We start from the raw sequence: 27,752 nt of genomic DNA on the forward strand, positions 1-27,752 counted from the left end.
CCAATTAGCTAATTAAGAAACTTGTTTGCACTGATGAAGGGAACAAGTGGTTCCCGAAATATCGGTATTTGCAAGAATAAATACCCACACCAACGAATAAGAAACAACAAGTTTTATTATTTCAATTAATTAAGTTCGCTGATACCAATGGTATATGAATGTCTGCACAAGCATAGATTGACCCCATTCACCACTTTGAACTCTGTTACATACGTACATCAAGCTACTCAATATATTACACTGAAACTAATCAACGCTCCAAGCAATATAAAAAAATTATCTTCATTTGGCACAGAAACCTTTTTTAAATTACGAAATTTATAAAAGTAACATACTTGCTTCATCTGCTGTCGTTCCTAATCCCAACAAAAACCAGGTTATATTTGAACACCTAACCGCATCACGGGTTATCACTTCACCATTATTTTATACCAGATATCTATCTGGCTCATATTCAAAAAATAATAACTAGAATTCACCATCACAAACACAAGATAATATATTCACGAAACCAGGTAAACTACGTTTAAAACGTAATTAATATGCAAAAGATGAGAATAAGATTCTCGAGTAATTTATGATCTTTGAACGTTGAACGCCGTATAATGTTAAAGTTTTACAGAATAAGTAGTTTTTCACGATGATCTCATGTACACACATGCTGTTACCGCCTCATTGTAGCGTTCCCATGGCTTACTAAATTAACTGCTGATAACGACAAACAACCACTACCACCAAAAGACGATCAATAATTTCTACTTAATAATTTTATTGGCAACAGAACGATCGATTTCCCTTATCGGAAGACGACAGAACACTCATTTGCATATCGGTGGAAAATGGTTTAATGAAAAACAATACCAAACTGATAGTATCACATTCAAGGCGGTTTCCGGACGTACAGGTGCAAATCTGATACAACCTATATAGCTGGTAAAAACATGCGATCCCCAACTACTGATAATGGCATTCTCGTGATAAGATAAGAGAGGCAAAAATTTCAGTGACGAAATTCCCAGTGCAGTGCGTATGAAAGCTGCGTAAGATGAACAATTTTAGCAATGGAGAATTATGTTCAAAAAAGATAGGCCACTGTAGCACTTTCAAAAACCAATCTTTTGTTGTTTTTGCTGAAAAAGTACCTCAACGCCTTAAAAATACTAGGTCTGAGACAGGTATCTAAATATTTCTATTTTGAATTTTGGCGCAACCCCTTTTAGTACGATACGAACCTACTAAAATTTCCACGCCTTTTTCAAGTTGACTAGACTCATAACTCGAACAAATCTCAACCGATTGACTTGAAATTTTAACTATATATTTATATTATATTTATAATTACATTCTACAGGAGAAAATACAGTATTATTGCGATACGATGCATAGTATTTTTTATAAATAATTTTCGAGCGATTGTTATCGAAAATTTTGAATTCTTTCTTTTTTAAAAGCGCTCCGTTTTTGCAAAAATTGTGGGCAAAGGCAAATCATCAGATGGTGCCTCTCCTTTGCCCTGGGAGAAGTGTGATCGAAAGTGGCTAAAGAAGATACTCAGTCAATATTTTATACATTATACAAACATGACATGAGTGCGAATTATATTCAAGTGAAAAACGCCATGTGTTCAAGCAAGTCTAAACTAGGCCGACTTGAAGTTTTTGTTAGTTTGACTCCTAATCGGTCCGGTCCGTCGTTCAGTCGGGGCGGGCTGAAAACTTCCTCAATTCTCAAACTCAATTAACATATATATATCGATTTATCATTAAAAAGCCTTCGTGCAACTCGCAATGATTCCCTTTAAGATAATGAAACCTTATGAGGGCGACTTTCGTCCAACAATGATGAAAAATGATCCACTAAGAAAACTGACAAACAAATGCCTTCTACCGAGTATTTCTATGATTTACGATCCTCTTCAATGGCTCGCATCGATGACAATTACAACAAAAATTTTGATGGAAAGAACTTGGCAGTCAGGTATTGCTGAGATGAAGTTCTCTCAGACGAAATTCTGGCTCATAGGGAATGCCGAAGTTACCAATCCTGCAATTCCCCGATGGATCCATTATGCCGAAGGGCATCATTGCGAACTCTACTCTACTCAACTTCAGTGATAGAACAACTACATCACTGCTCTGCGCAAAGACCAAGATGAAACAATTGGAAGCTAAGCTGGTCCTCCAAAACTAGGGTTTAAGGGTGCCTTATCGCTAGCAAAGCTTATGCGTCTCGTAACGTCATCAATACAACTAAACAGGCATTGCCGAAGAAGGCAGTATACTAGAACAAAAGTCTACAGTTATCGAAAATTTTGAATCCTTTTTTTTAAAGCCTTCCGTTTTTGCAAAAACTGACATATCGGAAAAAAATGTATTGTTCTCCGCAAATTAAAGCTGTGTAGTTGCAGTTTTCGTTTGTATTACTTGCAAAAAAAATTTTATTTATATGTACAATAGAGAAATAGACCAAACAAGGAGTAGGCAAGATGCGGGCCCAGTAAGCTCTAAAAAACAGCATTATTCCAGTGCAACTCCATAATAATGGCGATATATACCATTCTGCCGTAGTACTTGACAATTGCGTGACAATTCGAACACCATCAATTCCTTCTCACCTACAATAATCGAAGCCATCAATCTTACCTCGGCAATTTTTTTCATCAGTAGTGGCATTTCTATTACGCCCAATCGCCCAACACCGACCCATTCCTAGTAGCAACTTCCGATATCAGTGACCAGTACTCATCAACCGCGACGAAAGATTCGAAACCTATTTCATCAAATCAATTCGCTAACGTTAATCTATCCCATCTTTCTACCATATACAATTCATACAAGACCTCTTCATCCAACCACACTTCCGTGCCAATCCACTTTGATAGACCATTTTGGAGGGAATAGTGCCATCCAAAAACAAATCATCTGATCTAGACAAAATGTAAACAATAGTCAAAAAGAAACAGTACTTCCCCATACTATCTTACACCACTACTTGATACGCTGGATGGGGATTTAAAAGCCTCCAGATCAGGCATTCCATAGAGCCAAATGGCGAAACCGATCACGACAAGCCGACCTCGCTTGTGAACTCAAGGAAGCACTCCACCCCACTGCTTTGTTGTCCTGTAGGAAGCCTGACTGAAAACTTGTCGGGTTAATGCTTATTGCATCCACTCGGCGATCTCTCATATCCTCATCCTTCCGATATCAGACAAAATATTAACTGTGAGATTCCGGTCCAGAATGGAGGACATCTCCAAATTGAGACTTCCGATGCAGAAGAGAACGATAACATCTTATTCGGATATGTGAAGAAAAAACACGTTCTTGGGAACTCTAATGACTATGGTGAGAAATTTACTGCTTTCTGCAGCTTCAACCACTTCATGATTGATAGCACACTAATCGAGCACAGACTCTCTCATAAACGCAAACTGGTTTGAACTAACCTGCAACATGCGTGCGATCATATCGATAAAATCGTTATTAGTTGTACAAAGAACACTGGGATCAGCCTCGAATGAGATCTTCACCTCACGTTCTCTTGCCTGTTGTATCCATGGCTTCTCACAAAGAGCAAGAATCATCGTACCTCCACACAGTGCACCTTGAAAAACCTTCGTTCGACAGTGGGAAAAATATTATACATTGCTGACCGCACAACAGACAAATTGAATAGCTCACCGGAGAACATTGATGATCCTTGGAATACCTTCGAAGCTACTCTTCTTTTTCGTGCATGTGAATCAATCCATAATATTTGATTGACTTCCAAAATTTGGAAGTGGGTTAGCGAGGGTAGGAAACTAAGGTTTTCTTTGCCGCTGCAAGTTGAGGCGAACGTGATACGCTTGAGCTCCGAAACCCGAACAAATCTCGGGAAGTGTAGAGTTGCCTACCCCATGGCAGAATTCTCTATTCTGAACATTAGAATACCAAGCATTGAAGCCATACTTCTAACCGCACTAAAGTACTTTTTTAGAAGTCTCCTGAAAAATTTCTCTCAGTACAATTTGAAGTGTTGCTTCAGGTATGCCAGGTATAGCCAGTCAGAACGCCCACAATACTTCAGCACATCTTCCTGTTTTCGGCAGGATAAAAAAACTACATAAAGACGAAATCTATGAGCGATATCACAACCGTCTGATTGTGGATAAAATCCGGCTCAACAGGTTGCGGTAGGCGGGTCACTTAATCCATATGGATGAGGATGATCTAGCCCGGAAAGTTTATAAGGGCAATATCAATGGTAGAAAAAGAAGACGAGGCAGACCCTGCCTAAGATGGAGCGATGGCGTAGGCCAGGACGCCAGACAGCTTTTAGTGATATCGGATTGGTGAACCTCGGCGCAAAACCGGGATGTTTGGAGTTCCTTATTAAGGCAGGCCTAGACCGGATACCGGTTGTTGCGCCGTTGATGCTGATGAAAAAACTTTGATGTGTCCAGCAGGATTTAGACTCCACCACTGGTTTTTATTGGAAGCCTGTTTCCAGTTTTTGATAGTAGCTTTAGTTAGTGCTACTGACAAACCAATGCTAGTTCCAGTCCTGACAAATTGAACCCTCTTTTACTAAGGCCTTCGAAATTTTATTTCCCTCTACACCACAATAATCAGGTACCTAGAGTAGTTCCGCGAAATTAAATCTTCAAATGGAGTTCAAACTGTTTTTAAATTCATAAATTTAGTTCAACTAACTCAGGAGATGTGTAGGGGGAGCTATTATTGAAAGCCTACGGAACTTTCGCCAGCTGTCTACTGTTTGGTAGGTGGGGAGTTAAAAGAGGGGGAAGGGCAGCTAGATAAATAGGATTTCTTATGGAGCACAGTGGTAGCAGGAAGCGAAAAGATGGCAATTACCCACGAAATACCACCAACACAACATCCTACCTCTTCTACCTATTGCTACCGAAATGATGGAACGAGCCACTCAAACAGGTCCAAAGTGGAAAGCTATAAAGGGCGGAAAGAGTAGCAGAGAAGGAATGGAGGATGCTATTGTAAAGCTTCCAACACCGAAAAAAGTAGAATCTCCAAAGTGCCAGTAACGGAAGGAATGCCACGTTTGGATTTCAGATCGGGTTTCCAAATGAAATTCCAGAAGATGGGAGCAAATGTTTGGACAGCTATGATGTCAAAACAGCAAGTAAAACTAAGGAAGCCCGTCCGGATGTGATTGTTAAACAGAACAGAGGTGAACTTTCTAGCGCTGAAATTCTGCGGAAGGTCAAAGAGGATTCGATGCTAGGTAGCATGGGAGACGATGTCACAATGAGTAGAAGATCGTAGACAGAAAAACTGCTCCTGGAGCTTCGGAAAGACGCAGGATGACAGGACACTTAACTACCAGAACTTGATCAGAAGATCCTTAGGCAGTGTAATGTAAAGGGCCTTGACGAAATTACTACGAAGAATGACATATGGAGGGAACTAGTGCGACAAACTTACGCGAAGCATACGATGGCACCCAAACGCCATTCGTCAGTTGTTTGGGCAAATAAGTTGCTGGAAACTGGCAAAATCAAGATCGGATGAGTTGTCTTTAGGATTCGGGAGAAAACATCTGCTGCTATGTGTTTTAAATGTCTGGAGTACGGTCATATAGCCAGGTCCTGCAGAAGCAAGCACGATAGGTCTGACCGATGCCGGCGGTGTGATAAAAGCAACATGGCACGTAATTGTGAGAAAGATCCTGAATGCGGCGATGCCACTTTTGATGACAAGGGCTACGCTGCAGAAAGCGGAGAATGCCTAGGAGGGCGAGTTTAGTGTAATGGAGACCAAGTGAATGAGGCATTTGAGAGACGTAAAGTCTTGTTGGATGGAATGGTAGAGTTCAAAGTTGTTTGACAAGAAAATGTTTGCTAAAGCATTTAAGGAAAGTTAGCCAACAATAGGTACAGAGATAGAAAAATCTGAGTAAATTATCAGAAATGTGGTCGAATCCTGTGATGCTTCTATGTGAAGGCGCAGATATAACGACCACAAATTACCGAAACCGTAGTGGAATGACGAAATCAGGCAACTGTCAACGATGAGCAGGAAACTGAACACAGAAACGCGAGGTACAAAATTAGTCGGAGAGAGCTGCGTAAGGCAATCCGTGAGGGTAATCGCAATTGCTGTAAAAAGTTGTGCGAAGAGGCAAACATAAACCCGTGAGGAGACCAAGTTGAAAACAGGACCCCGCAGATCAAATTTCCAGTTTTATTGAGAAGAATAGTGACTGCTCTGTTTCCACTGCAAAGCAAATACACCACTGCGACCGAAAGAAACCATCCCCCTAAGAATATCCCAAGAATGACCAAGGATGATCCTACCATTGCCTGCGAAAAGTGAGGGGCTAAAACGCAGCTGGGTTGGACAGAAGTCCTAACGTTTCGTATGGGACAGTATGTATGACAGTAGAGTCCAAGCCTTTCATCAAATACCTAAGGAATATGCTGGATCATCGATTGGCCTTTAAGGAACCCTTGAGCTACGCGGGTGAGAAAGTAGGCAAAATTGTAGCTGCGTTAACTAGCATGATGTCAAATCACCGAGGACGTTGTTGTTAGTCCGAGTGTGCTTACTCATTCTATTGTACGTAGCACCAGTTTGGGCAAAGGCCCCAACGTTTAGGCGTATAGGAGGAAACCATCTTCAGTATCCCCTGAGACCGTTAAAAATTACTAGCAGATTCCGAACAACATCGGATAAGGCAATTTTCGTAGTTGTGGGAATGGTTAACATTGATATTTTGGCTGAGGAAATGCGAAGACATCTCGAAAGCACGCGGTGACTATAATGCCGAAAATCAACGACGGAAGAAGAGAACACGCATAATCAGGATGTGGCAGGAACGTTGGTATCATTCTCACACTGAGAGGTGGACGCATAGATTCATTCCAGATGCCCAGCCTTGGATTATGCGCAGCTGTAAAGATATCCATTATCACTTGGCTCAGTTTCTGACTGGGAATGATTGAAACTGCAGGTATTTACATGGTTTTGGATAGAAAGATTCTCCCTTTGTCCCAAATGTCTAAATGAATACGAGGACCCGGAGCACATACTCTTCGTGTGCCGATGATTTGCTAGTAAAAGGGAACAGCTTGAACTTGTCTTGAGGAGACCCTTACAAGTTGAGACGATCATTCCGCAAAAGCTCGAATTCCAAGATGTAAGGAATGCAGTTGGCGGCACAATAAGCCTTTTTTAGGAAGAGCCTAGAAGGATATAACGCTTAAGAAAAAGCGGCAGGGAAGGACCATTTCTCACTTTTCTAGAAAACCTTAAAAATCGCGCCGAAAGAAAAACGTGGCATTCCCGATTTTAAGATAGCTAAAGTATACCAATGGAAAGCCAATCCCAAAGAAGCCTTCCAGAAATGCTTTCAATCCATACCATGATGAGATAAATACATCTTTCGCCAAAGAGAGCACTTTGCAGGAAATTAAGTCAAATTTATAACAAACTTATTACTCTGCTTCCAGAAAAAGTTATTCGCCGTATGTTTGATACCGCCTTGTATGTATAAGAAACTCATTAGCAGCAACGTTCTAAACAACATAAAATATTTGTCATTGAATGAATTTATGAATCATGTTTTTTAGTTATTCAAATATTGAATCTTGTTGACTAAAATTTACACCTTTGGTTATCATCTAAATTGTGCGAAACTACGCATATATGAAAACTAGTTGGTGTCACATAATTTGAATTTGAAGAACAATCTATTAAGACCGAAGACATATTGATGAGCGCCAACAAACCAAAGTATAATCCGCTAAAGATGTTTGCAAGCAAAACATGTTTTTTCAATATTTACACGTTCGATTCATAACTACGAAATTATTGGTGGGGAAAAGGTGAGGTCAATGATGTTTTTTCCGTCCAAAAACAATGACGTAATCTAAATCACATAAGAAACAAGCCCCGTCAAGAACGATTTCAACTAATGGTTTTCCTCAATGAATTGTCGGCGGTATTCAATTCGACCCACTAATGAACACTATAAGCTACCACTTCGAAAACGTGATGCCAATCACAGCCCATTAGTCGAGCAATCATCTTCACAGAATCCGCGTACGCAGTCGATTGATTGATCGTTTGAACGAATCTTAAAGATAGTTAGATGCGCTTCCAGGGGCTTAAAGTTCCAAGACACCTTGACGTTAGTGCTACGATCACTGGTGTGGATACTATGGTGATGTGATATTGTAAAAATGTCACGAACCCATGCAAAACACCGTAAACCGTTTTGGTGAAGTTGCTCATTGATGTAATAGGCATGCATTTGATGATAATCTTTGATAATGATGAAATAAATGGATACGAGAAGTGTTTGCGTTTAGATACATAGTCAAGCAAATGCTGGTGCAAATGGTGTTTTTGCCTATTTGTAACTCAGCCGTCACTCAGTGCATACAAATGATGCCATTATGAGGATTTGCTTCACCGATTTCTATGCAATGTCTTGTTATTTTGCAATATTTTGGAATTTATCTACATTGGAACATGCAACATAAATATAATGAAAAACCATGGCAATCTGAATCATTCAAAATAGGTGCACCGAAATATTTGTATGTAAAGACACCCAAATTTGATTTATATTCTACTAACGGACGGATTGGACTTGTGATCATCTAATCCTTTTCCGGACCGAAAGGTGCCTATTATAATCCAGCCTAATCGCCTGATGGGTATTTGTGTCTACCTTTATTCTTAGCCCACTGTTGACGGCTTATTGTGTGTGTGTGTGTTTGAGAGGGGGGAGACGCAAAGCCTCAGCACTCAAACTCTAATGGCCCATTGTACTCGATTCCCCCGTCTAAAAAAATATCCCGGATTGGATGTGATGCTACCCAATGCTGTTGTAGCACATCACACATCACACCAAAAATCTGATGTCTCACGCGACCATAGGCGGGGCCTCAGAAAATGTCCCGTGGATTCCGCTTCTTCATTACAGGAAGGACACGTATCATCTTGCAGAATTCCTATTCTGAACCCATATCCAGCTAGTGAATTATGGGCGGTCAGAATGCCTGCAATACTTCTGCAAGTCTTCCTGCTTTTCGGCAGGATAAACTTTGTCGTATATTTGTTTGGTTCTGACAGGAAAAATTTAGTGTATTTAGTAGCATTAAGGTTCAGCCACATGTCATTATGTTATGTTTTTGTTATGGTTGTTCTCAGTTTTTGATAACGGCATTAGCCAATAATACTGACACCCCAATTACTGGTTCCGGTCCTATCACGGGAGGAATTGAGCCCTCTCTTGCAAAAGCATCCGGGATTTCACACCACAATGACCGGGTACCTAAAGTAGTTCCACCATATTGAATCTAGAAACAGAGTTCAATCGGTTTCTACATTTCCTGAACGATTTTTGAAGTGATCACAATACTAGTCAACGCCCTCAATGCAGCTGGACTATCGCTTTGTATATATATCGCGTTGTATATTGTGCAGAGGGAAAAGCTCATTTCTCGTTTTTATTCAAAAAGTAGACTCCAGCTCAAGAACCCTGTTCTGGTTTTGAGCCATCGGTGCCGAAGACGTCAGTATATCCTGACATGCATTCTTCTGGTTCGTCACAGTTTTCTCTTCGTTTCAAAATAACTTCATATCTTCTAACAAACAGATGTGTGGGGATCTGAGAATCAGAAGGTATTGCGAGAAATGGATCCACATCTCCCAATAACTCTTCCAATGCTCCTTGTTCCCACCTCCACTGTTTCCCCATAGACCTAATTAAGTTAGTCTATGAGTTGCTCTCAATACAGTACTCTGAATAAACAAATCCAAGGGCTGCAAATTGAGTAATGCATTCAGAGCTGCGCCGGATACCCAGACACACAGTTATTTGCAGTGTGGCTAGTTTACAGCGAAAACTCTTTTGTTTCACCTTCACCCACCTCACAACGGATGCATTACTACCTGAGGCCTAAGCCCCATGTCGAGGCAAATGTCCGCCTACAGAGCCCATAAGCTATGAGAGTTTGCAGTTCGCATAGTAGTGAGTCGATCTACATACTCCACAGAAGTGGCGATAACACACCTTCTTGAGGGCAGCCTTTCGTCGCTTCCGTTGTTAGGTAACGATCAATACCCACGTCAGCAACAATCTCTGCGTTAGCATAGTGTAGATCCACTTAATTAAAGTTTCATCAACACCATACCCTCTGGGACGTCAAATCACGATACAAATTCCACTGCCACCAGTGAGATTTGAACCGCGGCCATCCGTATGACAACCCTCTTCTCTAACCACTCAGCTATCCGAACACTTGCCATAGTCGAATGCGCCTTCAATATCCACGAACAGCCTCATCGCGTACTCGCTTTTCAGAGCTGCTTCCTCTATATTTGAAACCAAAAAGTGAAGAGCAGACTCACAGGACTTTTCACGTTGGTAAGCATGTTGGTTTTCATTTAGTGAGTGCGACCTTAGCGCCTTCTCGCGAATGTGCCGCTCAACCACCCGCTCCAGACATTTCGGCGAAAATGATGTTAAGCTGATTTGCCTGAAGTTCTTTCGATTTGAATAGTCATATTTCCCAGGCTTACTACTCTGGGAAGATAGCATCCTTGCCAGGTGCTTTGAAGTGATCAAACGGCAGTATAGCAGCTCTAGCCTTTTCATTGGTAACAACCGATCTCGCAGTGTACCAATTCACCTTGCAACAGCTTCATGTTGAAACGTTTGCCAATCCCCTTCCTCCCACTTCTGCGACCTGTTCTGCCGGGTGGGACTCAACTCTGGAGGTCGTGAAAGTACCATCCGATTTCTTGCAGTCTTCCAGTTCCCCACAATTTACTCTAAAGGAGTCTTGTTTCGAACGTTTTACAAACCTCTTTTATTCACGCTGTGTGTCCCGGATTTTAACCAGTCTTGATCCTTATTGCTTTTACAAGCACGATTTAGAAGTCGTTTGATTGATTTTCTGAGTCTTGGCAGTTTTTGGTTTCACCATGGAACCTAGCTACCGCGTTGGCCTCGGGAAACAGAACGAGCCTCATCAAACCATTCTAAAAGTGTGCGATTTACAGCTCCCAATTAATCTCCATCGCCAAAGGCTTCGTCGCCAAGAAGTTCATTGAATTTTGTCCATCCGTTTTCCCATGATTCCGTCTTTATATTACAGACTGTTCGCCTGCAATAGTCGGACTAAATTCTAAGTAATGGTGATCTGAGAGTGACACTTCATCCAGAACTCGGCAGTTTCTAACCAACTCGAACTTTGAAGTGCAGATTGTTAGGTCAATTACTTCACTTCTTCTTGGCCCCACGGACATAGAGGCGGACCCTACGTTCGTGGTCATCAGACCAGCTGAAATGATGACCATTGTCAACTACGAGTTGAGATATGTTCAATAAAGCCGAAAGAAAGGCTAATTTTGACCATTAAGATCCGCAGGTCGAATAAAATAGCGGTCATTCTACGCTTGCCTGTCTTTTGCTACCAAGCCTATTGAAGGAACTCACCCACTGGAACCGACACGACATGGCAGATTGGCTGACCAATGCCTTTCTGATGTGTGAGGCAAACACAAATATTTGTTTGATGTAGTAAAAGATTTGTCTGATATCAGACACAGATATTTGCCTGACACAAAGACAATATTTGTCTGAAACAGACATTTATGCGGAAAAGACATTTGCCTGACACCGATACAGATACAATTATCTGCCTGATATCTCAAAATTCCTAGACATTTATCTGTCTGTTGTCTGAGGTAGCTGAGGCATTTGCCTATGCCATGCAGAAGTAAATAACATGAAGCCCTTGCAAATACACCTGGCAATATGCATGCCTTGCAAATACACCTGGCAATATTCTGTCGTATCGTGTCGTTCCGGTGGTTCGACTTCTTCGGTGCTTCGTCTCCTCATACGCCATTTATAAAGATTCACACGTCTTCCGTCTACCGTAGGGAAAACAAATGGAAATCCACCGTTTAAATATCACAAGCAAAGTGAAAATCGTACGGACAGTAGAGATAGAATACTCAAATTGAAAAAACAAAATCTAATCAGTTCTACGCGCATGTCAACAGTTCTAATTGAGACCCGAATGTGGCTATTGAGGAAGAGGAAATATATGATAGATTGCATACGATCCGACCCAGCCTCAGCATGTGCTACCTGAAATATATCCTTGCATTTGATCCCCAACATATATTCAACGTAGAAGGATATCACCCACTGCATGTCTGGGCGTTCACAATTCCCACCTTCTCGCCAAAGTTCGTGTCAACCGGTATAGCCATTTCTGAGAAAAGTGTGTGTGACAGACAGACAGATATTGAACCGATTTTAATAAGGTTTTGTTTTGCAAACAAATTTTATTTTTTAAATGCCGAATAATGAGTTTCTATTCCTCATTCCTCATTGTCTGACAAAAACTAACTGAGGATGAGGAAAACTGGTCCTCGAAATACCGGTATATGAGGAATAAAAATTCATTATTCGGCATTAAAAAAGTCGCCCTTTTTAAGGTTTTGTGTAAACGCAAAACCTTATTAAAATCGGTTTACCGTCTGTCTGCCTGTCTGTCTGTCTTTCCGTCTGTCTGTCTGTCTGTCTGTCTGCCTGTCTGTCTGTCTTTCCGTCACACGCATTGACACCAAATTTGGTAGAAAGATGGGAACTGTGAACGCTCATACATACAGTGAGTTACATCCTTTTACGTTGAATTTAAGGGGGGGGGTCCCCATACATGCAAAAGGGGGGTGTACAATTTTTTTTCATCAAATATAGTCATGTGGGGTATCAAATTAAAGGTTTCGATTAGTACTTTCCAATTAGTACTTGGCTCCGAAATACCTTTCATACCGATATCTGTTCAAAGAAAATTAATAATAGTATATTACTATAATTTTTTGAAGTTGGCTGGAAACCCCCCTTAAATTCATCCTAGCGGCACGAAATTCTGCAGTGATGTAGGCTATAATGTAGAGCATGATCATACCAAGTTTGATGGAAATCGCACTATTACTAACAAATTTATAATACGTCGAAGTTGTTGCTTCTTTGAAAATTGAAGACTATCAATGTCAATATCACCCGAAAGTGGACATATGCATATATTACGTGCTACGTACTAAGAAATACACAAAACCTTTCGTACCTGAAGCGTCCAGCTTCCGGTTTCCCGACTTGTTTTATTATGAGAGTGTGAGAGTTTTTCAAGCCAGTGTTCTTTTTATGCTACTATCTGGAATGTGACGGTTACTTTTCCTCAAAAAACCTAAGCTTTCGTCCAAACCTGTCAATCTCCAAAGATACCTATAAACATGATGATCAGAATACAAAATTGACGGTTGATAGGTCATACACTAAGAAAAAACGAAAAATCCATTATTGGCTACGTCATACAATTCATTATCCCAAATGATAACAAGTCGGGAAACCAGAAGCTACACCCTTCAGGTATGAAACATCTTGTTTATTTCTTATATAAAAACGTTTGAGTGGACATTTATCCCATTAGTAGAGCAGAGTCGCGAAAGGGTTGGCAGGAGTCATAAACAGGTCGTTTGACATACCGCATCATTCCAGACATTCGAAGGTAGATTAAACGAAGTTGCGGGCAATTAAACAACAAGTTAACGCAGTTCTTAAGTGGACATGGAAGCTATCGTTATTATCTACGCCGATTTAGTCACGATGAATCACAATCTTGCTCAAGATGCGGTAACATGGCCGAGAATGTGAAGCATGTAGTATTTGATTGCTCCAGGTATACCGCGTACCAAACAGGATTGGAGCTGGTCGCTGACAGGCGTTTAACACCCGAAAATATTATGAAGCTCATGCTGAAGTCAATGAAGGCTTGAAACCAGATTCTAAAGCAAATGAAAGCTATTCACCGACAGCTTAGGCAGGAAGAATTGCGACGAAATCAAGAAAGGGAGAAAACCATAATGAGTTATTATAAAAACTGATCCAGCACCGCGAAGCAATACTTTATAGCAGTTCCGTAGGGAGAGTGGAGCAAGAAGGAGGTGGTTTTAGTGGCTAGAAGCCTGAAATAACTGCATGGCAGCAGCCAGCAGTAGCTTTTCAACCTTTGCACATTCATCTTCATCAACGGCGCAACAACCGGTATCCGGTCTAGGCCTCCCTTAATAAGGAACTCCAGACATCCCGGTTTTGCGCCGAGGTCCACCAATTCGATATCCCTAAAAGCTGTCTGGCATCCTGATCTACGCCATCGCTACATCTTAGGCAGGGTCTGCCTCGTCTTCTTTTCCTACCATAGATATTGCCCTATAGACTTTCCGGGTGGGATCATCCTCATCCATACGGATTAAGTGATCCGCCCACCGTAACCTATTGAGCCGGATTTTATCCACAACCGGACAGTCATGGTATCGCCCATAGATTTCGTCATTGTGTAGGCTACGGAATCGTCCATCCTCATATAGGGGGCCAAAAATTCTTCGGAGGATTCTTCTCTCGAACGCGGCCAGGAGTTCGCAATTTTTCTTCCTAAGAACCCAAGTTTCCGAGGAATACATGAGGACTGGCAAGATCATAGTCTTATACAGTAAGAGCTTTGACCCTATGGTGAGACATTTCGAGCGGAACAGTTTTTGTAAGCTGAAATAGGCTCTGTTGGCTGACAACAACCGTGCGCGGATTTCATCATCGTAGCTGTTATCGGTTGAGATTTTCGACCCTAGATAGATATCCTTATTCTTCCTGTTTGACCAGTGCGGTTTAATGTTGTTGGTTGATTCGTCTTCGGTGCTGACGTTGCCACCATATATTTTGTCTTGCCTTCATTGATGTGCAGCCCAAGGTCTCGCGCCGCCTACTCGATCTGGATGAAGGCAGTTTATACATCTCGGGTGGTTCTTCCCATGATGTCGATATCGTCAGCATAGGCCAGTAGTTGGGTGGACTTAAAGAGGATCGTACCTCTTGCATTTATCTCAGCATCACGGATCACTTTCTCGAGGGCCAGCTTAAAAAGGACGCATGATAGGGCATCCCCTTTTGCACCTTCCATCGATAAAAAAACAGATAGACAAGTAAACTGATTTTAATAAGGTTTTTTTGTACATAAAACCGTAACTAGTGGGTCGCTCTAGAAATAATGAAAGAAGAAAATTTCTTTGATAATAATTCCCACTTTATGAAATCCGTAATTGTATGATGCTATCATGTCAACTACTATCATTTTAATATGAAGAAAACCATCCATGTTATTAAAAAAAAAAAAATGGGTTGTACTCTACTTAAAAATCAGTCAAAAAATTGGTTAATATTCAATTCAATATTCAGGGAACATTCATTAAAAGAAATATTTCATGGACACTTTTAACAGCAAACTTCCTACTAACTTAGCCTCAAATCCAGTCATTCACCCGTTACAATCTATCTGCATGCACGCTAATTGAACATTTTAATCTGGTTGACCTTATTATCAATACGCACATATTCGTGCATGTAAATAGCGAAGAGTGTTAAGTAAAATGATGGCAAAAAAGATGAATTTTGAACACAACACGATACCCAATGTGAGGTAATAGAAAAAAGTATCTAAATATTATATAAAAGTTATGAAGAGTTTGAATAGAGAGCCACGTCGAAATCATTTATTTGGGGATTAGCTTAAACCACTAAATAGCCAGAAAGTAGTAGAAAAAAGTTGTTAGTAGGCGGAGATGACCTTGTGAGGCGAGGGTTTTTATAATAGACATTTCAATCAATTCAATGAAAGACTGATTAGCACAATGAAAAGCAAAAGATTACATAATGAAAATCAGGTTTTCATTCATAGTTTCGTAGTTGTAGTTTCTTGAATGAACGCCACATGAATTTTCATAGAAATATTCAACTTGAAACTGAACATCTTAAATCCAAGATAATTATTCACTATCAATCATTTCGTTACAATTTTCGAAATACACTTCTTAAAATGAAAGATTTTAGAAATAACAAACAGGGAATATGTAGATGCATCGAAGATAGTATTGAAAGTGATCCACTTTGCTACTTCTTCTGCTGTTCAGTCACGTACAAACGAAGAACTTTGCAGTCGAGTCACATTTATCGCATTTATCATAATTTGCTTCTCCGATCATCTCCATATTGAAAATAAGTAATTGTATCACGTCTGTGCCCCCAATTTTAACATACATATGTGATTCAATTTTTCCAGTCTTACTGCATTGAGAAATCTGGAAGCTCCTCTATCCGTACGCTCACTATACTCTACTTTCCCTTGTTAAACTAAGTTTTTCAATTTTTTTTCAAGCATTTTATAGGTATTCAGTTATCCTGATTATATAAGTTAGAAGACTGTATCTTTGTCGTCTAATACGCTGAATTCAGTATAAAGGACAGAATACAAATATTTATACTAAAGAAGGCCAAAATCGTAATAATCCATAAATCCATACCCATTGATGAAGCGTGCAGATTTTAAGCTGTGCCGACCTGAGGTTGCCCCGGTCGCACCAGGGGCAAGAGATGCTTGGCAAGGTCACACGTATCGACCAGTGGAACTGAAGCAGCCATCCGGTTAACACCTAACCTAAAATTCGTTAAACTTGTAAAATTCCTTTTCGCTTAAATAAAACCGTTGTTGTTACTTTTTCAAGTGCTGAGTTTTTTCATTGTTGGCGTATGCTCAAAAGCACATTCGTGACCCCGCTACGGTTACGATTTGCATTTAAGAGTGCCAAATAGCAATTTCTACGACGCCGACGAAGGCCACGCCCCCGCTGCTTCAAGGGCACTTAGCCTCTTTTGCTGAGGGAAATGCAATTACGCTCAAGCTACCCCAAAGTAAGCCAGATCAACCAACCAGCAACCATATTACCAGCGACGCAACGCGATTCGACAGAGTTGTAGCCGAGTTAAATATGTCAATTCTGGCCCACGTGGCGGATATTTTGGAGACACCGCGCGACACTGATAGAACCCAGGCTTAAGCAAAAACTTCTCACCGTGTTTGGCGTCATCGAAGACGAGAGGACACGCCAACTCGACCACCGCCCATCGCAAGTCCTGCAGCGCCCTGCAGTGCACCGCCGAGGGAGATCCGTGCACGTGAAATCGCCTCCCGCCCAAAATCCGCGCCATCGTAGTCGCTAACTACGAAGATAACCTGGAGAGGTTAGCTATCACCGCAGATCGCGTTGCTAGCGTCTCCGTGCTAAATGCCATATCGAACATATAAAACGACACTAGCTCGCAGCCTGTTCCCGTCGTAGCCTACAATTCGTTAAACATGTTAAATTCCTATTCGCTTAAATAAAACTGTTGTTGTTACTTTTCAAGTGCTGAGTTTTTTCAGCATTGGCGTATGCCGTACCTAAGGACTCGAGAGCACAAAGCTAAATACAAAACTAATCCTCTTGTATTATTGAAACAAACTCTAAATTCAAGTTCAAGGTTAAGAGGAGCGAATATCAGTTTGCCAGAAAATTTCGTTAATAATATTCAAAGCCAAAGCATTCAAGATTTGCTGCTTGCAGCGGCTTTTGTGATTAGCATTTTCGTAACCCATTCTGCATTCTAATACTAACGATTTCTTAAATTAATAAATCTATAGAGGAATGTGAACGGGAAGCCAATATTAATCGTAGATTTTTATTCATTCAAATTTTATATCGTTACGCCTATTACGACCATGCAGTAAAAGGTATACTGATGACCCGTAAAAAAGTGTCCTTTCCAAAGCTTCAATCCACAAACATATTGAATGGAAGAAGTATATCCCAAAACCTCTGCATTGAAATCTATACCTCGATCCCAGTACCTAATGAGCAAGTATTGCGATCAATGCTCGTGCAAATATCACGCTTAATGGATTGTTGACCAGCACGATCGTATATGGCATGGGTAATGTTAATTCAACTGATTAACATTGTTAGCCGGCAGGTGTAATTTAAATCAACTCTATGCCGATATCGCATCGTTTTCTTTACTCAAACTATTCGCAGTCATTACGCAATAACCACTACGAATTCCAAAAAGAGTTGGAAACCCATTTCAATCTTTATGATATCATGGCATCACACTAAACCAACCGGTTTTCGCAAAATGGAATATATGCGATCGCCTACTGGATCACAACTAAGGTGTGTGTTTCCACACATTTCCACGAACTGTGTAAATATAGAACTGAAAGAAATTCTTTACGGAACGGTTGCAATATTAAGATATTGTAGGGAAGCAAAATTGTAAGTTAAAGTTTGTACTCACATCTTAAGACGGGCTCCTTGCAGTATTCCAAGAGTTTAAGATACTTTTTTTCACAATGAAAACTTGCACTGAACGATCTGAATATAATTTGGAAAAACTACATTCCACTAATATTATTCATTGCGTGATCAAAACACCGTCACTAACGCACGATTTAGCACCTTCGAAACACTAAGCACCGATTTATTAAACTTTCATGATCATGTTGAAGTCCGAACGGCCGGTGTGATCACTCCAGATGCAGAGGCCTTTTCAGAGTGATTTTCAGTCACCATATGCTGAAGGTACTGCATGGCTCTCATAAAAGATACAACATTTGAATACCTGTCCTAACACATTAACAACGTCGCAACGAAGGAAAGGTCGTTGAGGAAGCCCTTCCAGTTACTGCTGCCACCGAGCATGTTTTGCTTCTTTTCACAAGTCACTCGCAGCATCTGCAGCAGCGAAGATCTCCACGGTACACTGTGCGCACATGCCGTATACTGTAGTTCATCAACAAGATCACTTCAGCATCTATTTTAGGCAAAAAGTGCAAGATGTGACGATACTCGCATACTTTCTGGTAAAATCTCTTGGAAGTCGCATCCACCGAGGCTGGCAACTGGATTCCGTATAAATCTCTTAATTACTAAGGCGGCCGAATCGAAGATGCATTTCGAGAACTACAAAGCACAATATGTATCTGAATACATACGTCCAGACGACAAATTCCACATACTGATTGCGAACTTGGTAAACACGATCAAAAATCACCAGCCCGAATCTTCGAACCCAAAACAAAAGTAACCAGCATGATGAAAACTATAGTCTGCAGAAGAATCTATACTACATGAGATACGACTAAAGCGATAGTCAGATACTGACTGTTACAAAGCTTGTGTACGAGCAGAGTTAGCCTCAACCGCCAGTAAAGTTTATCTTCAGATCAACCGAATCTCAAGTTTTGCTTCGACTTGAACCTGGACACTCAGCAGCACGACAAATATACATTCAGCTATTTTGATAGGGGAGCGCCGCCGTGGACTCCAATAATTCAAGACTTTTCTGCATGGAAACCCACATTCTTATGAGATGCGCAGTATCCCCAATTCAACTAAGTCTAGGTTCAAACATCCAGAATGAAAAAGAGTAAACTTACTAGCCCGTAAGAGTGCACCCTTGATGGTGGACAAAACCCCCAAAAAAATGTAATATGGTTAAAAGTAATTAGCATTATTAGTAATGGGCGAACTTACATACATACATAGCTAGGACTATGAGAACATGCCAACCAGCATCCTTGAAAATCCTTTGAAATAATAAACACTTCCTTCTTCTATTTGCTAGTGTTAATTTATTGATCTTGCAAACACCGATATTTCGGGAACCACTTGTTCCCTTCATCAGTGCTAACAAGTTTATGATGAGGATGATCCAGCCCGGAAAGTCTGTAAGGGCAATATCTATGGTAGAAAAAGAAGGCGAGACAGACCCTGCCTAAGATGGAGCGATGGCGTAGGTCAGGACGTCAGACAGCTTTTAGGGATATCGAATTGGTGGACATCGGCGCAAAACCGGGATGTCTTATTAAGGGAGGCCTAGACCGGATACCGGTTGTTGCGCCGTTGATGATGAATAAATTAACACTAACGAATAGCAAGCAAGTTTTTATTATTTCAGATAATTTAATCGCTAGAAATACGGCGTAATTACACTCAGACTTAAAAATCAACTCCGACTGTCTTTCATCTTTGCATCCAGATGCAGGCAAAGAGGGCATTTTTCAGAATGTTCGAAGATGTCAGCGATGCAGAGAACAGCATCAACCGAAAGAAGATTGACATTATCTAAGCTGTTTACTGGCCAACTTACTTGCACACAGAGTCACCATCATCATGGAGTTAAATACCGTTATGAGATTCCCAAAACGACTGACAGAAGGTAGTAGTAACATACTGTTCAAACCAGCAACTGATATACCAACGGATCGCTTACAGCGGGGCCAAGCGAGCACAGAGGGGATTAATCCAAGGAAAAGCTGCTTTCAACCCATGGATAAGCATGCCACTAAATTTCAGGCGGAAATATGCATGGATTGGTATGTCTACTTTAGTCTTCAAAGGAACTACAGAACATTACGATGCAACCATGGTAAAATAAATTCACTTGGCTCATACAATATCACATCACTTTTTTTTAGGAAAATAATATCAGAAACATCACATTTCATTGCCGTAATTCTACATGTGATACTGTATTACCGATATCACATATTACACTCGACAGCCAATATTATCAAATATTACTTATCACCAGAATGATATTCGCCCTGCAGTTATCACATTCATAGCGTATAATGAATGGCAGCGTAAAGCAATTATGAATGAATCCAAAAAATAATACCGTATGCCATATAGTAAAATATTTGCAAGGAAAAGGGAATCATGATTCCTGCGAAGGAGCATTAGTTATCACTTAGTATACAGATATGCATCCCACACAAACATCAACAAATAATATTTTGAAGCCATAGCTAATCAAGGAAGCAAGGAATCATACACTAACAGATTCGAAAGCAATGGTCGCAATAAGAAGAACAGTATGGTGCATCGAACAATACATTCAAGTATTCCTCGGTGATGTTAAGTAATAGTTTTTAATAGGATATCACATCTGCATGGACATTACAAAACATTACTTATCACTTCTCTACTTTGTGGTGATGCGGTGATATTGATATGTTAAGTGATGTTGTGAAGTTTGGATCGCGTTCTACGATATGATATGACACTTTATGGTGATATCGCTTTTGGAATGTTACACATATCACCTACCCGTCTCTACCATAAACAATTCGGAAAAGTTTTGTATTCATATGAATTATATAAGAAACTCTCTATGCAAGATTTTCCATTCGTACATAACTAAGAATACAAAATATTCCGTCATATTTTGCCAAACTATAAGATACACATATGTACATACATATCAACGACATAACTACTGCGTTAATCCTAAATATATAAACATTGTCTACTACCGTATGTACGTATATTTACATACACATGTCTACGTCGAGTAATTGACACTGATATACAAATGACTTAAAAAAAGCCAAAATAAAAAAGAACACTTAAACGTTCCCATGAGCCCCGCCGTTCATATCATCATCAACGGCGCAACAACCGGTATCTGGTCTAGGCCCGCTTTAATAAGGAACTGCAGGCACCCCGGTTTTGCGCTGAGGTCCACCAATTCGATATCACTAAAAGCTGTTTGGCGTCCTGACCGACGCTATCACTCGATCTCAGGGAGGGTTTGCCTCGTCTTCTTTTTCTACCATAGATATTGCCCTTTCGACTTTCCGTGCTAGATCATCCTCATCCATACGGATTAAGTGACCCGCCCACCGCAACCTGTTGAGCCGGATTTTATCCATGACCAGACGATTGTGGTATCGCTCTAAGATTTCGTCGTTATATAGCTACGGGATCGTCCATCCTCATGTAGGGGGCCAGAAATTCTTCTTTGCATCAAAGTGTGTAAGACTTCATCCTGCTGACTTTTTGGTAAAACTTCCGCGCCTGGTGCGGTTCTTGCCTGTACTTTTCGAGTTCAAAGACCTCTTGGTCCCCCAGGCTTCCTTTTTCCGTCTGTCAATTCGCTTCTTCGCCCGACGAAGTTCGTGATGAGTCTCCGCGCGTGCCTACGTTCTTTAAGAATGCAAAATTACTCACTACGCAGCATTCTTCCGTTTCGTTGGTAGCTTACATTCATCGTCGAACCAGCCGTTCCCACTCCTTTTACGGCTAACGTTTTGCCGATAACGTTCTTCAGGTGATTATGTAGATCATTTGTTGATGCTCCACCTCAAGGATCTCTGTTTACTGCGGTTATTGCGGCATCCATTTCCTTCTTATAGGTGTTTCGGAGAGCTGTGCTGTAGATAGCTTCAGTGCAAACTCTCACCTGATCGTCAGGGGGAATTCTGGGTGGTGGAGTTGTTCGAGCTCGGAGCACCATGCCAATGAGATAGTGATCCGAGTCCCACCTATATGTTTTGACATTCATCAAGGCTAAGAGGTGGCGGCGTTCGATCGATCGTTGAAAGTGGTCCCGTCTGGAGAGGCCCACGTTTGTTTGTGGACCGCTTTCCGCCCAAACCAGGTACTTCCAACAACCATTTCGAATGACACGGCTAATTGAATAATACGCAGTCCGTTATCATTGGTATCCCTGTGTAAGTTATAGGAGCCGACGTATCACCTGAATATGGGCTCCGTCCCTACTTGACATTAAAATCCCCAAGTATGATTTTGATATCATACATGGAATAGGCTTCGAGGGTTCGTTCTACTGCCTCGTAGAATCCTATCCTTCTCCGATTCTGCAGTCTCCATTGTAGGGGCGTGGACGTTAATGAGACTTATATTTCAAAATGTCCCTCGCAAGAGCAGAGTGCATAGCCGTTCGCTTATGTTTTCAGGTTTCATTTTTTAGCTGACTAAGAAACCTACTCCGACATGATGGTCACTATAATATATGGTGTTAATGGCTTTTCTCCAGGAAATCGGTCCCTGTCCAACGCATCTCCTGCAACGCTGTTACATCAGCCCTATATTGGGACAAGGTATCTGCTAGCTGCTTGGCAGCTCCATCTCTGTACAGGGAGAGCACGTTCCATGAGAAAATGCGGACATCGTTATTCCGTTGTCGTTACTGGGTTCTCGTTGTGTTCCAGTACGAGGCTCCTTTCGTGGCTTCGTAACAAATTGTTTTCCGTGTAGGGTTGTCAGCTTTACCCAACCCCCAACCTGGAGGACCATTTGGTACAATTTTTCCCTTTTTCATGCGCAGGAGACTCGCCTTCATCCTTCTCTGTCCGCAGCTTTTCGTTAAGAGAGAGCTCCCAGCGGTCACCACTTGGAGGTAGAGATAGGTTTTGTTAGTAGAGCTGTTGATGTTGTATTTCCCACGTTTTATGTTCCATCGTGGGTACCAAACCACGATTCGCCTTGGAACCTATACTAGCCTTTGACCACCTGATGTCACCAGAAAATGCGGTGCGGAGGATGCTGATATGCCAGGAATATTCGGATGCAATCAACTCTTTGAAAGGATCAGCACAGTCCAATTATTAAAGGTTTCAACCTCCGGAATTTTTTTTTTTTCGAAATAACCGTAGAAGTCGATTAAATGGTCGATTCTAAGCATGGTTCCATGGAGCAGGAGGTTACCGGAGTGATTTTAGTGGGTAAAACTCCCATATACTGACGTGTCCAGGTTAGTGTTTTTTGCCAAAGATAACTACTTACTTCAAAGATGAGCAGGAAGCCCATTTTCTCTTACAATTACTCAAAATGCCTCACGCTTCACATGTCATAGCGTGAAAACTGTGGCATTTTCTGAATCTGGGCCTGCTCCCGGTTCTAACGAGGTATCGCCCGCAGATTTTGCATCCATTTTTGAAAGTTTTCACGACTCGGGGGTTGTGGAAATTTTCAATTTTCCTCGATTTTGGCCAGGTCCTCTGGACGTCGATTTGTCGCAACATCTCGCGTTTCCGGTCCCGTAGAGAGAAAAATCCGACATTTTCTGAATCCGGGCCGCCTCCCCACCGCAATATCTTGCGTTTCCCGTGTCGGATCGAGAAAACTATGGCATTTTCTGAATCTGGGCCGCTTCCTCGTTCGAACGAGGTATCCCCCGCAGCAATCTGACAATTTTGCATTTTTGCCCATATTTCAAAATTTTTCCGACCCCAGGGGTAGTGGAAATTTTCAATTTTGCTCGATTTCGGCCAACCCCTCCGGCCGTCGTTTTGCGCAATATCTTGGATTTCCGATGTCATTGCGTGAAGACTGTGGCATTTTCTGAATGTGGGCCGTCTCCCCATTCGAACGAGGTGGTACCTCGAACCATTCGAACGAGGCGGTACCTCGTTCCCGCCCGCGGCAATCCAGCGATTTTGCATTTTTGCCTATTTTCAATTTTGCTCGATTTCGGCCAGCCCCTTCGGCCGTCGATTTCTCGCAATATCTTGCGTTTTCGGTGTCGTAGAGTGATAACTGTGGTATTTTTTGAATCTGAGCCGCCACCTCGTTCGAACGAGTTTTCGCCTGCAGCAATCTAGCGATTTTGCATTTTTGCCCATTTTTGAAAATTGTTACGACTCGAGGGTCAGGGAAATTCTCAATTTTCCTTGATTTCGGCCGTCGATTTGTCGCAATATCACGCGCTTCCCGTGCGGTAGAGTGAAAACTATCATATTTTCTGAATCTGGGCCGCCTCCCCGTTCGAACGAGGTATCGCCCGTAGCAATCCGACTATTTTGCATTTGTGCCCATTTTTGAAAGTTTTTACGACCCGGAGGTCGTGGAAATCTTCAATTTTCCTCGATTTCGTCCAGCCCCTCCGGCCGGCGATTTTTCACAATACCTCGCGTTTCCAGTGTCGTAGCGTGGAAACTTTGCCATTTTCTGTATTTGGGCCGCCTCCCCCTCCGAACGAGGTGAAGGGTCTTGGAAATTTTCAATTTTCCTCGATTTTGGCCAGGTCCTTCAGCCGTTAATTTTTCGCAATATCTCGCGTTTTCGGTGTCATAACATGAAAATTCTTGCATTTTCCTAATCTTGGCCGCCTCCCCATTCGATCGAAGTATCGCCCGCAGCAATTCAGAGATTTCACATTTTCCCCAATTTTTTAAAATTTTTACGACCGGGGGTCGTGGATATTCCTAATTGTCCTCGATTTCAGCCAGCCCCTCCAGCCGTCGATTTTCGCAATATTTCTCGTTTCACGTGTCGGATTGTGAAAACTCTGCCATTTTCTGAATTTGGCCCGCCCTCCCGTTCGAACGAGGTATCGCCCGCAGCGACTCAGGGATTTTGCATTTTTGCCCATTTTTGGAAAATTTTCACGAGGGTTGTGGAAATTTTCAATTTTGCTCGATTTCGGCCAGCTTACCCTCGGGTTTTCGCAATATCTCACGTTTTCGGTGTCATACCGTGAATATTCTTGCATTTTCCGAATCTGTGTGACCATGACTGAGAATTAAAAATATTTTCTTCTTAACAAACCGTTTTTACAGCTCCGACCCTTTTTCTCTATTAATCTTAAATGCAAGTTTGAATACTTTTGCCATTAATAAAAATTTGGTATTTTAGTAAGAAAATGCATGGAAATATTTGGAAAACGACTTCTTATACTTGCTCGTTATACCGGAGGCATAATTCCGTGCTTCGTCCATGTTCTCTTACAATTTTGATGCTATTTTAAAGATAAGATATAATGAAATCTACTCGAAACAGATCCTTTCCGAGACTCAGAGACATGCATCTACATAATTAGTCCTCTTCGGTCAAAAGTCTCCAATCCAATGGTATTTGAATCAAGGAAACCGTGATAAATCCGATAAGGTTAACTAATTGTGTTAGTATCTTTCACGATCAACTGAAGACAACAAAGGACCAACTTTCCGCAAAAAGATCATGCAGTCGCATAATCAGTTCCAATGCTCCTCTGTCCATCTTTATGGATTCCGATATGGTCCAAGACTGGTCTGCTTCACCCAAACAGCAAGGAGTCGACCATTAACAGATCGTCTCGAAATTGATGTCGTCCGTTTTGTATGTCATGACTCTTGTTTAGAAAAATATGCACCTACCCTCTCAAGGCATAGATTTTTACGACCGTGCAACACTAAAGGTTTACGGATTAGTTCTAGGTATGCGCACAAACATTCCTCCATATATACATACTGAATGACATGGATAGTGCGAAGACAGGTATATTTTTAGACTGGAAACTCATATTCGAAAAAGATCGCTCTGGCGCATTCCAAAATTATATTAGTGAAATTTATAGCTATTGTCGTTCCAGCCGCGACCAGTTTCTTGAGAATATCCAAGAAACCCGAAATAGCCCTTTATCGATGCATTCAATCTTCGGACGTCCTACATATAAGCGCCATCAGATAAAATACTTTTTAATGGATTGCTGCCGCTGTTTGCTTTGAAACCAGTGCCAGGCCGAGAAGCAGTACATCGGCTAATCATGATATTCAAAAGTAAATTATAATATGAACTACCCGCATGCGGCGCTTATACTCGTATAAATTACTTTTCTAAATTTATAGATGTTTATTATTTCTAGAGATATTTTCTTTCGCCAATTTTTTCGGTAGAACTGATCGTTCTTCACTGAATGTAGTAGACATTTTTATTGTATTATAGAAAAAATATCAAATCCACTGAGCAATCTATTCAAGTAAGTAATTAGCGTTAGAAAATTTTTCAAAACGTACTTCTGAAGTATCTTTTATAATGTCTACTTGTTATAATAAAAAGGACGGAAAAGTTGGCGGGTTTTATGTTAGTGTTCGGAGTCAAACGGTGCACTGGGAATATAGCTCACTGGGGCCAACCTATCTCTCTTTCAGAGTGAGTTTTCTCTCCTCTAAGGTGATGTGTGGCTCTCCAGGGACCAAGACTCTAGTCTGCCAAGACTGCTAATGAGTGGTAATAGCCACACCCTGTGCGAGGTGACCCCACTATTAACAAACCCTTACGGATCTGGAGAGTCGAAAAACACCTCCCCCAATGCAGGGTATCATGCGAACCGTGCCCATTGGATAGTTTGCAGTCGGAGGAAATTCACTGCATTCGAACAGAGCCTCACTGATAGCTAGTAGCCTCTCAGTGAGTAAGTTTGACCTTACCGTGCTCCGGGGGCTATGGCCCGGCGGACCTTCTAACCCCCATACTCGTGGGAATCAAATAAATAATGTTACAAACATAAAGGAAATAAAGAAAACTAGAACCAAACAACCGGGACCCCGTACCGCAAACAACGTAGCTAACCAGGAGGATGAACATCTCCGAAATACTGAAAGTCAGGCGATTACACCTAAGAAGGGAGAAGTTGTGCCGTTGATCCAGTAGATCCGAGGTCAACATTTTTATACTGCAAGGACAAAAACCAACAAAGACTACTGCTGAAAAAGCAGGAACAAGCAAAAACACGTCTGACCTTAATATATCAGACGTCAGGGAGGAGACAGGTCTAAGTGTCGCAGATGCTAAATGATACTTGCCTTATCTGAAGGAAGGCTGAAACCAGAATAGACCCTTAAGAACCCTCAGAACATACCTAGGCCATCTTTATCGAAGAAAGCGAGCAGCAGCGGGGATTAGCCTGCATGAAGGGAATGCTCCCAAAAAACCCAGATCTGAACCCAAGAGAAGAAAAAACCCGGGCAGGAATCACGAAGCCCGATATTAGCTATGCGAGTCAAGGGCATTCGACCGGCCATACTGTCAACAATGTTTTCCGAGCAAATTCTCACTCGTGAGGAGCAGGAAACTATCGAAAGACACATATATTTTAAATTACATCATCAGGCAGATGTGCAAGGGATAGACTGCGAAACTTTTGTTCCCCGGGATACGCTTTCGACCAGGTCAGTTACTGGTGGATTTCGTGATGGAAGACACCGCAAAGTGGCGTAGGACCATAGTTCCTAAATTGTCCGGCTGGAAAGGAGCAGAACTGTTAAC

The 27,752-nt window shown here is 41.5% G+C and overlaps 1 protein-coding gene across 2 annotated transcripts in view; it reads right to left on the reverse strand.

Annotated features, from left to right (window-relative positions):
* The window catches only part of LOC119653603 (KN motif and ankyrin repeat domain-containing protein 2), an 87,145-nt gene extending 68,067 nt beyond the window's left edge, over positions 1 to 19,078 (reverse strand). Inside the window, exon 1 of one of the 2 annotated variants that reach the window (XM_038058357.1) lies at positions 18,214 to 19,078. In XM_038058357.1, coding sequence (XP_037914285.1) covers positions 18,214 to 18,215 — 2 coding nt within the window. In that variant the 5' untranslated portion in view covers positions 18,216 to 19,078. Of the gene's footprint in view, positions 1 to 335; positions 893 to 18,213 lie in introns of those variants that run through there. The other variant, XM_038058358.1, reaches the window with a different exon arrangement.
* Positions 19,079 to 27,752: the final 8,674 nt, after the last annotated feature.

The sequence above is a fragment of the Hermetia illucens genome, chromosome 4 (genome assembly GCF_905115235.1).
Source record: "Hermetia illucens chromosome 4, iHerIll2.2.curated.20191125, whole genome shotgun sequence".
NCBI classification, from domain to species: domain Eukaryota; kingdom Metazoa; phylum Arthropoda; class Insecta; order Diptera; family Stratiomyidae; genus Hermetia; species Hermetia illucens.